The sequence below is a fragment of the Petaurus breviceps genome, unplaced genomic scaffold (assembly GCF_028583685.1).
Source record: "Petaurus breviceps papuanus isolate PSGF00001 unplaced genomic scaffold, PetGlider_PUasm1.0 207, whole genome shotgun sequence".
Taxonomy (NCBI): domain Eukaryota; kingdom Metazoa; phylum Chordata; class Mammalia; order Diprotodontia; family Petauridae; genus Petaurus; species Petaurus breviceps.
In genome coordinates this window covers 13,404,149-13,420,835 of record NW_027185850.1, presented here as the reverse complement: position 1 = coordinate 13,420,835, position 16,687 = coordinate 13,404,149, and the positions used below count along the sequence as shown (strand labels likewise).

At 44.4% G+C, this 16,687-nt stretch overlaps 1 protein-coding gene across 1 annotated transcript in view; it reads left to right on the top strand.

The window, feature by feature from the left end:
- LOC138164910 (inaD-like protein) overlaps positions 1–14,786 on the top strand; it is a 337,451-nt gene extending 322,665 nt beyond the window's left edge. Inside the window, exons 39-45 of the mRNA XM_069092869.1 lie at positions 592–706; positions 2,065–2,102; positions 4,405–4,527; positions 5,232–5,336; positions 7,314–7,420; positions 9,445–9,568; positions 12,129–14,786. Coding sequence (XP_068948970.1) covers positions 592–706; positions 2,065–2,102; positions 4,405–4,527; positions 5,232–5,336; positions 7,314–7,420; positions 9,445–9,568; positions 12,129–12,275 — 759 coding nt within the window. The 3' untranslated portion in view covers positions 12,276–14,786. The remainder of the gene's footprint in view (positions 1–591; positions 707–2,064; positions 2,103–4,404; positions 4,528–5,231; positions 5,337–7,313; positions 7,421–9,444; positions 9,569–12,128) is intronic.
- The last annotated feature ends 1,901 nt before the right edge of the window (positions 14,787–16,687 follow it).

The window sequence follows — 16,687 nt, the reverse complement described above, 5'->3', positions numbered from 1 at the left end:
AGGTTTTGGCGGCCTTTGCCATGATATCCCCCTTCTCCCCTCCCCATCACGTGTCACTCAGACCCCTTCCCCTGCCTGTCTCCTTCACATGAAGACATGATCTCCCTTGCCATCGCAAACAGGCACACGTGATCCATTCCCTCCCAAAGTTTGCAGCAGATGGTGTCCCACTCTCGTCCCCACTGTAGGAGAAGAAAAGCAGAAGCATTTGAATACAAGTCTGGGTGCCAGAGAGAGTGCTCAGCTCACATTCCCTGGCTCGTTGTGGGGGCACCGATCTAAGGCCTCTTTGTACAAGGAGGGGGTTGAGGGCCAGCAAGGCTGGCGAACTGGGTGGCAGTGCTTAGAGCCAAACTCAGGGCCTCCAGCGTCTAAGTCCAAGCCTCTCACTGCAGACTGCCTTGGCCAGCTAAGTGATGTAATGGGCATAGAACGAGCAAAGCCTGAGTGCCGATTCTGCTCAGATAGGTAGGTAGTAGATGTATTTCTCTCAGCCTGAGTTTCCTCGTCTGCACATCTGTTAACAACAACACTTATCGTGCTGGTCACTGTGAGGACCAAACTTAAATCTGACTGCCCTTCTCATTGTAGAAGAGTCAGCACAGCGTCCGGAGCAGTTTTCCTCCTTCTCTGGCTCCCGTGATCACGAGCTTGCAAAACCTGGTCAGCACCAAGAGGCCCTCGGACTCTTCCCAGAGAAACTCAGGTACGGTCTGGGCTGCCGTGGGAGAGCCAAGCCTCCACGATGAAGCAGGAAACATTCAGGTGGCTCCTCGCTGGGCAAGGTCTTCACTTCTGTCCAAGTCACTGTAAACCTTTGGAGGGTGAGACCCATTCCTCTGGGTTCTCACAGGCCTAGCAACAGTAAATAAGGCCAGAGAGTTTCAATGTGAAATATTTCTTCCACTTTATTAAAGCAGTGAAACATTTGGACCAGAAGAAAAAAACATCCCCAGGGGCCTTGTAAAATAAAACCAATATATTAAAGCAATTCACACAGAGAAAATGAAGAAATTGTAGGTCATTAGAAGCAGGTCAGCGGTCCATGCTTGAGGGGGAGGTGAAGAAGGAGGGGGGAGAGAGAGAAGGGGGAAGGGAGGGAGGGAGTGAGGAAAGGAGGGAAAGAGAAGGAGGGAGGGACAGAGTTCAGTAGAAATACAAAAGCAGCTGACATTTTAGGAGTTCCAAAACCCTTTTTTCACATGATCACACTTCAGGCCCCCTCCTCCAGCCCCATAAAATGGATACCGTGAATGCTGTTTTCCCCCAAAACTAGAATAGGTCACAGGTGAGGCTTGATCCCAGGTGTCCCTTTCTCCAAAACTGAGCCTCTATTCTCCTCCAAACTCTGCCTTGCCAACTATAGACAATCCACACAGACAAAATGAAATTAATTGTCATTCAGCAGAGGGAAGTCAGAAGTTCACACTTGAAATCTTGTTAAATAGAAGAAAAAGAAAGCATGTTGTACTAAAGCACCAGGTTCTTTCCTATAGACAAAAAGGGCCCAGGCTCAAGGCCAGCTGGGTGTGTTCTCTCCCTCTCCCCTCTTCCATGACACACTCCATCAGCATCTGGCAGCCCAGGTGCAGTGATTATGGATCTGGCCATCTCTGGCCAAACTCTGGCCTCCTGATAAGTGCAGACACAGCCCTTAATCAATGGCTCCTTGTTGGTTAGGTGGCAAAGTGGATAGAGTGCTGGGCCTAGAATCAGGAAGATTCATCTTCCTGAGTTCAAATCCATACTCAGACACGGACTAGCTGTGTGACCCTGGATAAGTCACTTACCTCTGTTTGCCTCAATTTCCTCATCTGTAAAATTAACTGGAGAAGAAAATGACAAACCAATCCAGTATCTTTGCCAAGAAAATCCCAAATGGGGTCACAAAGAGTTGGATACAACTGAAAGGATGGGACAATAGCAACATTTGGCTGTTGAGAAAAACGTGGCTACTGAAGGGTTTGCTTCTGAAAGGTCCCAGGTGGTTTTCATTTAATGTTATCTCTTCATTGAACTGTCTCTCAATTAAGAAGGTTAACTCTGTGCTTCTTTACTTAATAGGGACTGACACGGGCCCAAGGACGGTAGAGATTGTAAGGGTAAGTCAGTCGGCTGTGTCCGATCTTCTAAAGCCATCGTAAGCCTCTCATGTGTGACCTAGGGAGCATCTTCACAGCTTGGCTATCAAACCCTTCTGGGTCCCTCTTCACCCAAAGCACAAATGGCCTCTTCCTCCTCAGACCTCACATGACTCTTTGCATTGCACCTCCCTTACAGACTATGAGCATCAAAATACCAGGGTTATCCCACGGACTTCATTTTATTTGTGTTTGCCCCATAGAGAGAATTTAAGGTCCTTGAGGATGGGGCCAGCTTCAGTTTTGTCTTTGTATTCCTAGCACTTAGCACATAGTAGGCATTTAAATGCTAAGAAATCTTGTTGGTTGAATCTCAGAGTTGACAGGGACCTTGTTGGCCATCTAGTGCAGCCTGTGCCTAAATAAGGATCCCCTCCATAATCCCCCCAACAAGTGGTCAGCCAGCTTCTGCCTGAAGGGATTCAGTGGGTGGAACTTCACCACCTCCCAAAGTCACTCTTTCTGCTTTGGGACCACTCTTGGCTTATCCTGTGATGTTCTCAAGTATTGGTATCTGCCTTGGCATCTTATCCCCCAACTGGATGGTAAGCTCCTAGGGGGGAGGGAACATGTCTTCTCTAAACTTATATCTTCCTGGCACCAAATTCACAATTAATAAATATCTCATTTTTAAAATTGAAAATAGCATGAACTATGATTTCAAACTCAGTTTGATATGTGGGCCTTTTGTAAGGCAAAGCTGGGAGCACCAAGGGTTGGGTGGGTCAGGCTGTGAGTTTGCAACCCAGGGAAGTCGGTGCTACTGTTCTCTATTTTATAGTCAAGGAAACAGAGGCAGACAGAGTCGAAGTGACTTGCCAAGGTCATATAGCTAGTGAGTGTCTGAGGTTGGATTTGAAATCAGATCCTTATGACTGGAGGTCTAACACTCTATCTTCTGCACCAATATGTTCATTTAGTTTGCTTTGCATTATACCAGAACAGCACAATATATGCAGAGCTTTACAGAACAAACTATTTAAGAATAGATTGCAAGCCTGCTTCCACAGGGTCTCATAAGAAGAGATCTTCTAGTCCAATATTATGCCCCTCTCTCTCTCTCCCTTCTCTCTCTCTCTCCTCTCTCTCTCTTTCTCCCTCCTCTGTCTCTCTATCTTTCTCCCTTTCTTCCTCTCTCTGATATATATATATATGTCTTAATACTTTTAGGAAGCCCAGGTTAAGATCCCTGCCCCACAGCAGATCCCTCTCTCCTTTTGCAAAGGACCCTGAAGTCTAGAAAGGCTAGGGAAGGAAGCTTGGGCCTCTGATCAGAAGCCTGGCACCTGTCTCCCAACCTCTCCTCTCACTAGAGTGCTTCCTGAAGTTTAGCAAGTGATATAAGTAGATTTCTTTCTTTAAGGGAGTGAAGAATGGAAAAGATCATGGAGCTCATTTATTCCATTCCTAGGACTGTAGACTTAGAGCTGGAAGGGCATAAAATATTGAATAAATAATTTTTAAAAATAAGTAAAAGCTCTTAAAGGCTTCTTAAAGGTCCCTGAGTCCTGCTCCCTCCTTTTACAAATGGGGAAACTGAGACCCAGAGAGGTTCCCTGACTTTCTGGGGGTCACACAATAGGCAGAATTTGAGCTTAGGTCTTGCTTCTTCTGGGTCCCAGGCTCTACCTACACCCTACTCTACTTCTCTCAATCAACAAGCAGTTATTAATTCCTCTGATGAGCCAAGTGCTAGAAACACAAATACAAAAGTGGGATAATGCCTGCCCACAGGAAGCTTATATTCTCCTGAATAAGGAAACTGGGCTCAGAGAAGGAAAGGGGCTTACCCAGAGCTGCACAGCTGGTAAATGAGAGGCTAACAATTGTCTTCAGGATCCCTGGCCAGGGGCCTTTCCTTCATGCCGACCCTGCCCATCAACACCTGAGCTGGTTCTCAGACTTAGCCAAGGTCTTTGTTTTTAGAAGCTGTACTTGATCCTAAGGTCATGAATCAGCCAATCACAAAATTGCCTGCTCTGTCTACAGATAAACTTCTTTATTTTGTTGTGTATCATTTTTTTTTTAATTTTGAGTTTAATCATTAACAGAGAAGAAAAGAAAAATTATACTCTATAAGAAACTGTGAACTTTTGTTACTTTTAATTTATGTTTTAGCTTTCTAGTTTATTTTACCAAAGACATTTACCTGCACATGTGTACACCCCATGTAATATTTAATGAAGTAGCAGCCATAAGCTGCACACCTGGCACTTGGTCCTGGCACAACTTGAAGGATCCTGTTCTTTTCTCCTCCCGTCAGGAGCTGAACGACGCTCTGGGAATCAGCATAGCAGGGGGAAAGGGCAGTCCTCTTGGAGATATTCCCATTTTTATTGCCATGATTCAAGCAAGTGGAGTGGCAGCACGTACGCACAAGCTCAAGGTAAGGAAAGAAAAAGGCACAGAGAATGAACAGTCCTAACCGCGAAATGCAGAATGGCTCCAGGATGGAGTGAGGCACAGGAAGCAAATCCTAGCCATCCCCTGCTGGGGATCCTGCAGGAATTAGGGGACTGGCTCTATCAGAGTTTCCTCTGGAAAGGCCTAAGTGGCCATACATTTGCAGCACCTTCTCTAACTTTTTTTTTTATACCCCATTCAGCTCAAAATTGATTTTTAAATGAAAAGGGCTCTTCTCCCTCTAAGGTTTTCCTCAATCATAAGAATCAAGATTTTCATGAAATTGTGCCCATTACCACCTAATCTTTACTTAGTTAGAAAAATAAGGTTGTGAATATTTGGCTTCAACGTTAGGGTTTTATTGACCAGCCGCTCTTATCAGCAGGCGTTCGTCTGCAGCCGCATCATTGGTAGATCACAAAAGCACTTTACCAGGTCATTTTCCACATCACAGACTTAACAATAAAATCTAACCCCCATCTAATTTCTCTGATGGGTCTGAAAAAAAATTCGTTGGCATCATAAAAATTCCTCTTCCTTCCTTGAGCACATATTCTCAGGGGAAGAATCTGGAAGCAACACAAAAGCCACATTCAGAAAACACGATTCCCCAAGAATTTCTAGCATTCTCCTCAAATTTAATTTTTCTCTAATGATAGTCATTTCTTTCCACTTTTGTCCTTCTAGGTTGGAGACCGGATTGTCAGCATTAACGGGCAACCTCTGGATGGACTGTCTCATGCTGATGTTGTTAATCTACTCAAGAATGCTTACGGGCGTATTATTCTGCAGGTACGGTGATAAATGGGCCAGGCAGCTGCAATGAGGAGATAAGTGGCCTTCAGAAAAGATTGAGCGTCACTGGCAGGAACCAACATGGCCCAGCCGGGAAGCTGCTGCCGTGAATTATGCCGGCTGAAAAGCAAGAAATTAGTATTTTTATTCAGGAATTCCTTAATGCCACCCATCCAGGCAGTGAGCACGATTTTACGAAAGCCTAACGAGGGGAGAAAAATGACTCTCCGCTACGCGTGATAAATCAACAAGGCTTTTGGCTTCCAGTGTTCTTTTGTTAACCCAGGTTGGCTGGGAATGGGAAATGAGTTCTTTCCTTACGCCCAGACACTGTGACTGAGCTGCCCCATGTATTAATTTCCTCTGCCTTGAAAAGAAGGGAGGAAGCGTAATGTTCATTTTCTGTAGCCTGAATAGTTGCCCACACTTTCACTTCCCAGTAGAGAGACGTGATCAAGCAAAGCAGACAATTATTTATCAGCCTCAGTAGCCCCAGGGTATTGTCAGAGGGGGAAATGTACTGGGAAGTAAAAGTCATTTCTGCTGTTAATTACATCTTCTTTTATTTCAACATTTCAAATTTCTGCAAGATGGAGCCATGCAGGAACTGAGGGGCAGCAGCCGATTCCAACGAGGCACCCCACAAAGTCCAATTGTAATTGCCACACTTCATCAGAAGCAGCACAATAGTTTTATAGACTAAGAAAGAGCCAAACTCAGTATTTTGTAACTTTAATGTTAAAGGAATGGATCGTTATGGCTCATACCAAAATAGTTATTTTTTAAAGCTAAGATTTCAAAAGTCTTTTGTTTGGGATTCAGTCTAGTTTGTCCAGCTATAGAATATTTCCAGATGAGATTTACTTAAATGCTTTTTCCTTGAAGGGATTTTGTTTGTCCGATTGTGTTCTAGGTGCTGAATTTTAGTAAGGTTATGGAAAAACTTGGGTGGGCATGAGAAGGGTAGAGGGCATCCTAAAAGGACTAGAGACCTTGCCATAGAGGAGTCAGTCAAGCAACCAATAAAAAAGATATTTATTAAGCATCAACTGTGGAGACTCCACTGTGTTAGCCAACCTTGGACCAAAGGGAAATGGAACTCAAAGAGCTTACATTCTAATGGGGAAGAAAACAAGAACATGCAAAATGTGTCCAGAATACATGGAGAGAACCTTAGAGGGGAAGGCATGAGCAGCTTAGGGTGAGGGGAACCAGGAAGAAGCCTCCTGGAGAAAGTGGCATTGGAACTGAGTCTGAAAGGAAGTAGAAATCCAAGAAGGAGAGGTGAGAAGGGAGAGCATTCCAAGGGTGGGGGCCAGCCAGGGGAAGGGCACAGACCTGAAGGAACTTGGATATTTAGCCTGTGAGGGCATGACAACTGTCTTCAAGGACCTGAATGGCTTGGTCTCAAAGGGCAGAACTAGGAGTGATTGAATGGGAGTTGCACAGTGTTCTACCAAACTGGAATGAATGGGCTTGTTGAGAGATTGTTCTCTGAAGTCCAGCCTAGCCAAGTTCAGAGAAGCTCCTTACCATTATCCTCTGGATACCCTTTAGCTGATCAATGCCTTTCTTAAACTATGGCTCCAGGAACTGGACTCAGTTATACAAATGGAGTCTGACCAGGTCAGCCCACTGAGGGTCCAACACTCCCACGGTCCTGGGAGCTGTGCTTCTATTAATGTCCCCAGAGATCATGGTAGTGTTCTTGACTGCCCTATCACCCCGATGTGGCATTGAGCTTGCATTTCTCTGAAACTCCAGATATAGTGATTCATGCAGACCCTGTCATAGGAAATGGAGGGGCTGCAGAGAGGTTTCCCAAGCCAACAAAACCATAGAAGCTTGAAGCTGTAAAGGCAGACAGTGGAGAACACAAGGGGAGCATCACTGCTCCATGATTTTTGCTCTTAGTCCTCTAGTGAAGCTCAGGCTTGAGGCTCTACTCACATCCTTTTAACTTTTTCCCTGTAGGTAGTAGCTGATACTAATATCAGTGCCATTGCAACTCAGCTGGAAAGCATGTCTGCCAGCTACCACCTTGGCTCCCCTACCAGTGACCACCATCCAGAAGACCCAGAGTAAGTGATCGAGACTGACACAGAGCGATTATCTACGCAGGCAGAGTTCAGGGTTACATTCAGTACACACCTTTTCCAGTCTCTAGAATATATAGGTACATGAATGATGCCATAGATAAAGCACTGAACTTATTTCCAAAAAATCTGGGTCAAAAGCTTATTCCTTATGCAGACTAGCTGTGTGACTCTGGGAAAAACCACTTAACCTTTCTGAGCCTCGATGTCCTCATCTGCTGGCCACCGAGGTCCCTTCCAACTCTATGTCTCTGATCCTATGATCCCCACCACTGGCCTGGCAAGATGAGTGAGAAGTTATCAAAAGAGGAACCTACATGAGGCACTTTGTAAACCATGAGGCTCTCTATAAATGTTGGCCATTATTAATGGAAGGAACAGTCCCCTTTTCCTTCAATGACCCATGGTCTTCTCATTTTCCAGCTGACTTGAGTCTAACATTGAAGCCATGAAGTCTCAATAAGACAAATCTATCCAGTCAGTCCTTTTTTACACCCTTTTCATTATTAGCAGCACCGTGACTAGGAATAATAGTAGTGCCGTAAGCTTAATTCCTCATGATCCAAAGAAAGAGCATGTAGAATGGAGTTAGAGGACCTCCATTCACATCCTGCCTCTGTGGCTTACTAGCCTTTGGCACTTCACTTTATAACGATCATAATCACAGAGCTAGCAGTTATGTATTGCTTTAAGGTTTGCAGAACACTTTAGAAATAGGATCTTTTTGTTTCTCACAACAACCCTGTGAAGTGGGGGCTGCTATTATCCCCATTTTATAGATGAGGAAATAGATTCAAGGTAAGTGACTTGCCTAGAGTCATATAGCTAGTAAATGTCTGAGACTGAATTTGAACTCAGGCCTCCCTGACTCCAGGCCCAGCAATCTGTGCACCCTGTACTTGCCTCTAATATAATACAACGGCTCAGATCACACCCGCTAAGAGGTTACTTAAAAAGCAAAGCAAAGGGCAGCCAGGTAGCACAGCGAGTAAGAGCACCGGCTCCAGTGTCGGGATGACCTGGAGATCGAATCCCAGGCTCAGACACTTAGCACCCACCCAGAAACACCTGGCCACGTAACCTTGAGCAAGTTACTTAACCTCGATTGCTTTAAAAAAGAAAAAAAAAGCAAAGCAAATTGTGCATGATAGAGATCTGCCATTTCTACTCAATTCTTGTTTTCTTTTCTCTGTGTATATGGAATCCCAATTTTATTTAGCATCTGTTATATTCAAAATAAAAATAAAACATTTTATAAATAAGAATAAACTCATTTTAATACTATTTTATTTTTTCCCAATTACACGTAAGAACAATTTTTAACATTTGTTATTGGGACTTTTTTTTATTTTGAGTTTCAAATTCTGTCCTTCCCTCCCTCCCTTCCCCTCTCCCTGAGGTAATAAACAATCTGATACGGGTTATACATGTAAAATCATGCAAAACAATAGAATAATTTTTTAAATTAAAAAATAATAAAAAAATTTTTAATGTAATAAAAATCCAAAACTTGGACTCCAAGCAAAGTATGATCATTTCATATTTTTGCTCCTGCCTGCTGAGCAAACAGCAAGCCAGAGCTTAGCAGCTCCACAATAGGGTACCTTAAATGGGTACTTTTACCCTCATGACTCAGTTTACCTTCTGGAGTTGGAAAATTGACCTGCATGGGGGACCTTGAAAGAACCTCACCCTACTTCTACCTGGTGGGTTTAATCCATGCTGAGTATCTTGTGACTAGGAAAAGGGAAAACCTCAGGGTGCATGTAACCTATGGCCTTAGGCCAGTGACAGATAAGAAACATGTGCATGTAGGTTCAGAGGACCCCCCGCCAGGCTCTGAGCACTCATGTAAAAGGCTCTCTCTGGTCTGCATCCCTTCCATTAAATCAAGAGTCCTCTCAATATCCCGTCTTCCTTTTCATGGTGTGCATGCTTTGAACAAAGTAAATCTTTTTTAATTAAATTAATTAAAACCGTTTTCCTTCATTCCTTTCCTGTGCTTCCAGAGCTCCTCAGCCCAAGATGATCGCTTTGGAGAAGGGCTCTGATGGGCTGGGCTTCAGTATCGTGGGGGGGTATGGGAGTCCCCATGGTGACCTGCCAATCTATGTCAAGACCATATTTCCAAAGGTACTTTTCTTTGTTCTTATGTCATGTGTGGGTTTTTGAAAGTCAAAGAAGCCTTGGTAAGATGGCAATTAATATTGTTATTGTGTTTTACCTTAGAGCAAGGTATTTATCCTAATCATGGATCACAGATTTAGAGATAGAAGCCATCTAGTGCAAACTCCTCATTGTACAGTTAAGGGAACTGAGGCCTGGGAAAGTGTCTTGCCTAAGGTCACATGGGTAATAAGCATCAGAGGCAGGATTTGAACCCAAGTCCTAATCTCCATAGCTGATGTTCTTTTCACTGTACCACCACATATGGAGAAAGCTCACCATCAGTGAGATTGGTCAGAAGTGGAAGGGACTCTCAGTTGGCCATCTAGTCCAACTGACAGCTCCCCAAAGACCCCCTCAATACCCCCAACAAGGGCCACCCAACCTTGGCTCCAAGCCAGGGGGCGGGGGGGGGGGGGGGGGCAGCCCAGTTCACTTTGGGACAGACAACCCTGATCCCAAATCACAGAACTGCTTCTAACACCTGTGTGACCTGAGACAAGTCTCTTCATTTTCCTGGGCCTCAGTTCCCTCATCTGTAAAATGGGGGTGGGAATTTGGGTTAGACAACCTTTCCAGCTTGAGAGTTATAATCCCTGATTTCTTTCTTTTTTATTTTTTGTGAGGCAGTGGGGTTAAGTGACTTGCCCAGGGTCACAAGCTAGTAAGTGTCAAGTGTCTGAGGCTAATCTGAACTCAGGTCCTCTTCACTCCAGGGCCAGTGCTCTCTCCACTGTGCCACCTAGCTGCCCCCCTATCATTATGATTTCTATCCACTGTTCCTACTTCTGCCCCCTGGAGTCAAGCTAATCCGATCCCTCTTTAGTAGTGACAGAGGCAGCTGTTACGTTCCTTCCTCAGACTTTCTTCACCCAGTCTTCATACATTATACACCCCAGGCCCTTGACCATCCCCGCTGTTGGCTCTGGACATTCTCCAGCCAGCCGACGTCCTCCCTAGACTGTGATGCCCAGGAGTGAGCGCGTCTCTCCCTGGTCCTCACAATCCTCCTTTTGCAGACAGTGATAATGCTATACTTCTTTATAGCTCCAGAAGGCTATAAAGGACTTGCCTCAACAGAACCCCATGAACTGAGGGCTCTTCGCTCCTGGGGACGCGGTCCCTTCTAGTAGTCTGATGGGTCCTAGAGACCCTTCTCAGAATAGGGCTTGTCCATGCATAAAATAAAACACATTGGGCTACAGAGGAAACCAAGTGTAGTCAAATTCAGTTATTAAAAACATGTTCACAGGCCCTATCCTGGATGGCCCTCACATGCAGCCCAACCCCTGCTTTGACCCAGATCTCATAGAACTGCCTTATCCACAGAAAACTGAGGGAAAGGAGGACCTCAGATCAGCTGCTCCAGTCGCCTTATTCTACTGAGAAGGGACCGTTTTCATTCCTCTCTGGGCTTTGCTCCTCACGCTCCAGATTTTGGTCTCGACGATACCCCAGCACCTTTCTCACACTGGGAGAGTACTGTGCCCCAAGAGCCTGGTCCTCTGAGTGGTCTGTTTCTCCTAGAACCTCTATTTGAAGGAAGGGCCAGGCCAGTCATGGTCATGCCTTCCCTCTTCTCAGGGCCTCCCTCCAGACTGTGAATTTCTTTCTCCTTTTTTTCCCATGTCCCCCTTTTCTGCATCACCTTCCCCTGTTAGAATGGAAGCTCCTTGAGGGCAGGGATTAGCCCTCTCTAGTTTCACATCTATTTGTATTCCCAGCACTTAGTGCACTGACCGGTATTTAGTAAATGCTTAATAAATGCTTGTTGGATTGACTCACCCAGAGTCGAACAATGACAAGCCAGTCCAGGTCTAGTTCTGGCCACACAGTGCTTGCTTTTCTCTGAGAGCAACAAAGGATGGTGGGTAGGGTTTGAGCTTGAAGTCAGAAAGAGCTGGGTTTAAATCCCTCCTCAGACATTTAATCTATGATCCTGGATAAGTAATTGAACTTCTCCAAGCCTCAGTTTCCTCTAAATTCTCCTTTAGCATTAAATCCATGAACGTGAGGTACTGGTGGCTAGATTCCATGGAAAATGGTAGGATAATTATTGCAGCAATTCTAATTTCCATTCATCATTAATCCCTGTATCTTAGAGCACTTGACTTGGAATCAGGAAGACCTACCTTCTAATCCTGTCTCAGATACTTACTAGCTGTGTGACCTGGACAAATCCCTTTAATCCCTTTCTGCCTCAGTTTCCTCTACTGTAAAATGAGAGGACTAGAGTGGATGACCTCTGAGGTCTCTTCAGGATCCTCTGCTAGATTTTTTAAAGAATCTCATTACGTCCTCCCCAAACCCTATTATTATCTCCACGTGACAGCTCTAACCGTCTTATGATTGTATGACCACAATGTATATTCTTCCAAAGGGAAGAAGGTGATATAGAAAGAATTTCTTAGGTGACCTTTGAAATGATTCTTTCACATGGAGCCCAGCTAGACTTAGGGGCTCCAAAGGATTTAGGCGTGAAATCCTTTAACTGGCCAGATTGGTGATGGTGCCCTGGTGTTTGTAGGGAGCAGCGGCAGATGATGGCAGACTGAAGCGCGGTGACCAGATTTTGGCTGTCAATGGCGAAGCTCTGGAAGGCGTAACTCACGAGCAAGCTGTGGCCATTCTAAAGCGTCAGAGGGGAACTGTAACACTCACAGTGCTGTCCTGAGCCTCGCCTCATCAAGGCAGAGCTGCTGCTGTGGCCAGAGGTCACTGTAAGGCAAGTCCTGACTGGGATGAAAACCAAGCATCAATTAGCATCAGTCCTCAGCTGGATTCACACCATCTCCTCTATGCTCCGAAGAGACTTGTGGTTTCATCTACCTGTAGGAAAAAATCTCTGACCATCATCATCATCTCTCTCTCTCTCTCTCTCTCTCTCTCTCTCTCTCTCTCTCTCTCTCTCTGTCTCTCTGTCTCTCTGTCTCTCTCTCCTCTCTGTCTCTCTGTCTCTCTCTCCCTGCCTCTCTCCCTCTCTCTCTCTTTGTCTCTGTCTCTCTCTCCCCCCCTCTTCTCCCTCTCTCCCTCTCCCTTCCTCCCTTTATCTCTCTCTCCCTCTCTTCCTCCTTCCCTCTCCCTTTCTGCTCCTCTTTCTCCCCTCATGATGTGGTGAACGTCTTCAATTGAAATAAACCTTGGCCTTCCTACCTTCAGCACTGGATGGTCAACATCTCATCCTTGATCCCTCTGCTAGCAGCTGCACCTGGAATTAACAAACACAGCATCACCCCCAGGATGAATGGCATCATCAGAAGTCAGCTGATAAGCAAAAATAAATACTGAGTGACTTGTCATCTCCATCCTGATTTACTAATGCTAATCATTTTTCCAAGGAGGCCAGAAAACATTAGTGATATAATTCAATTACCAGCATTCTAACTGATAAAATAGCAAATTCTCCTACGGGACTTTATCTGCACTCTTCTCATTAAGTCTTTACCATTGAAACATGCTTCCAATTTGGTCTCTGTGAGTTAGTTTTTGATGGTTCTAATGAGACAATTTGCAGGCTTCAAGATGAAAATATGAAGTCTCCTGAAAACTGTTGCCCAGTTGTTTTCGGAGCTGTGTGAAGACCCCTTCTGAAATGCACCTTCAGGAAAAGAGCATTTTCCCAAATGTGTTGTTTTGTTCAACGGGTGCTGTTAAGATTCATGTTCTGAATGTCAGCAAGGCAAAATTATATTGGGGTTTCCACAGGTCCCCCGGAGCTCATCTCAACTGCCATTCCTATGCCAGTATGTTCCCACCAACCCATCCTGAAAGTGAGGCTTCCCAGCCCCCAGCTCCTGGCCAGCTTTGTGAGTTTTAACAGGTCTGTAGCATGTCAGCTGCTGGGACCAGTTGCCTTCCCTTTATAGGGAGGACAGGGCCAGAATTCTTCCTCTTTCTGTTCTTTCCACATCAGTCATTCTGTCTGAGCAGATTGTGGGAACCATGATCAAAGGACGCATGATGCCACCAATCCATTTAACAAATAAACTAGGGGTGGAGGGGAAGGACAGTTATTCTCTGTTCATGTCTTCCTAGATCCAGAGGGGCCGCTCCGTTGCAAGAGAGTAGCAAGCTATGGAATGCAAATTCAAAAAAAAGGAAGAAAGAAAAACAGGAAAATCTTCCAAACTGGTCCTGCACATTATTTTCAAAAGGGTGGGGGGAGGTGGGAGGCTGCTTGTCTTGCACATACTCTTGGCTGACTGTCAAGCTCTATAATAAGTGGATTAGGAAGAATAAGTACCAAGGTCAGTGATTAGCGTTATTTAACCATAACACGGTTTTATAAATGGTCAGAAAGTCATAAAAAGCAAATTTTATGGGCTCTAATTTAAAATATTATTTAATAAGGGTAGATTTTAATGGAAAATCCTCTTTGAATATATGTAATCACAAAGTGCATTAACATGTTGGAATATTACATGGCTATTCCAAAGCATAGAGTGCCTGAATTTTATGTCCGAAATGTCTTTGGTGTCTGGCGTTGATTGCTTTTCAAACTTCTGATGGATTTGGGGCTGCACAGTGTTCGTAGGAGCTTGACTGCTCAGTGCATGAGAAACAGCAGATTCAGGAACCTCCAGTGTCTATGTGTGTTTGCAAGAGACCCTCCAGGCCTTAGCAGGCCTGAAACTTAAATATGCACCTTGAAGAAATCACACTGGAACATGTGGCCTCAGCAGTTGTCCTTCTGGCCAGGATGGATGACTGCCAGGGGTCCCTTTGGGATGCTGCAGGGTCTTGGGTTCGATTCCTTTCCACCCACATCCCCCTTCTTTTATGTCTATGCCTGTAAAAGGAGAGAAGAAGGAATGGAGACCCTTTGCCGTTGTTACTGCCCAGGATGGGGAGGGCTTCTGCTCCTTGTAACTTGCACTTTCTCTCTAGGTTAATATGTACCTGCCAAAACAAAATTACATTGCAACTTTCCACTAAGCTAGTAATGGTGTTCAGGAAAGTGAGAGAATGTCCTTCTCACCTGGGAAGGACCAGTTCTGGAAGGAAGCTACACTTTGGGTTTTAGCCAAACCATTTGGGCTTTTGTTTAAAGAATAATAACAATTTGGGAGAGGAGGGTCATGGGAATCAAGCCGTGAAATGCAGCTGCTGAATGTGTATGTATATGATTGGATCCAATGTTTTATGACTTCCAAAGATTCTAAATAAAGATTTAGTTGACTAAGGAGTTGCAGGAGTGTTCATTGTGTATGGATGAAGAGAAGTTGGAGGGAGGGATGGAGAGAGGGAGGAAGAGAAGAGAAGTTGGAGCTGGGGACTCGTCCTTGGAAGAGAACACGAGAAGAATGAGATAGCAGTGATAATCATCATTTTTATTTATTTCCTACCTGCATGACAAGGGGCAAGTCACTTAACCTAATAATAACCCACGTGTATTTTAAGGTTTCCAAAGCACTTCACATGTATTATCTCATGTTTTCCACACACAACAAACCTGAGAGGTCTGTTAGGCACTTTTTACAGATGAAGAAATTGATCTTTAGAAGGGTAAAGTGACTTGCCCAGAGTCACTGCTAAGAGTCTGAGGTGGAATATAAACTTGGATCTTACTAACTCCATCCCAGTGCCGGAGGCGCTGACCATGGTGCTCCTCTATTGTGTTGCTGAAAGAGAAGAGGTAGATTTCTACAAGGCTTTGTGGTCCCCGCTTGGAGCTGGGACTTTGCAAATGGACACTCACATTGGAAGATTATGGTTTGTTGAGCCCACAAAGTTAAATAAGTTTGGTGGTAGTGTTTGTTTTGTTTTTAAAGCATATAGCATTTGCATAGACAGAATGTCGGTGAAATTGCCTATTCCTATTTTAATCACAGAATTTGAGATTTGGCAGGAACCTCGGGAACTAACATACATGAAAGAAATTCCCACCAGAACATGCCCCACAAGTAGTTATCCAGCCTCTTTGTGAAGACCTCCAGTAAGAGAAAACCAGCCAACCTTCCCAAACAGCTTGCATCACTTTGACACAATTCTCTTCATTAGGAATTGTTCCTTCACATTGCAATAACATAAATTTTCTTCTTGGCAAAGTCCATCAATTGCTCCTGGTTCTGCCCCCAGGTCCCAACCAAGTAAATCTAATCCCTTTCCCTGTGAAAATCTTTACAATTCATGAAGACAACTCTCATGTCTCCCCTTGACCTTCTCTTCCTCAGGTAAAACATCCCCATTTCCCCAGCTGATCTTTGTGACATGTACACAAAGCCCTTCACATCCTCTTTACCCTTTAAGTACTCTCCACTTCTAGTAGTGATTAGATTGATAGGAGAACCTTCTACTCCAAGCCATCAACATTCCCTTACCCAGGAATATGATGGAGTCAGCTTGGCTTGAGAGATTCAGTTACTGCATTTTCAGTGTGAGCATATACATCTTGGAAACTGGGGTTTGGTTTATTGGTTCATTGTTGATTGTCTAGACAAGAAAGTGATGGAGAAAATGTTATTGGTGCAGATTAAGTGTGTTGGGAATTTAGGAAGAGCTGGTTCCAAAGCATTTGCCAACATACCCCCAGGTAAGCCCATCTATAGATGGGCACCTGGCACCCTTCCCCTAGCTTACCTGAGTTTATTGCTGAAGGAAGCAAGGGAAGAGGGAGTGAAGTTCCAAAAGCAGCTGATGAGCTTGGGAGCCTTTCTGCTAGGCTGCACTTCTGAGGGGGAGCTCCTCTGGATAGAGGACGGAAGAACAGCAGATGTCAGCATTTTCAAAAGAGAGATAAAGATGAATTTTTCCAAACAGTCAAATGAATTTGACTTTTACTCCTGGCAAAAGTAAAGAATGTATATTAAAAAGGCAATGCAATCTAATGAGTAAGGAGTTAGATTTGGAGTCAGGAAGCCCAGGGTTCAAATCCTGCTTCTGACAGGCACAACCTGAGTCATTTAATTTCTATGAACTTCAGTTTCTTCATCTGTAAAATTAGGATAAATCAAGTCAACAAGCATTTATCAAGCATTTACTGTGCCAGGCTTTGTGCTAAGCACTGAAGATACAAAAGAAAAAAAAAGACAAAAACACTGCCCTGCCCTCAAGGAGCTCCTATTCTGATCATTCAAGTGAATCAAA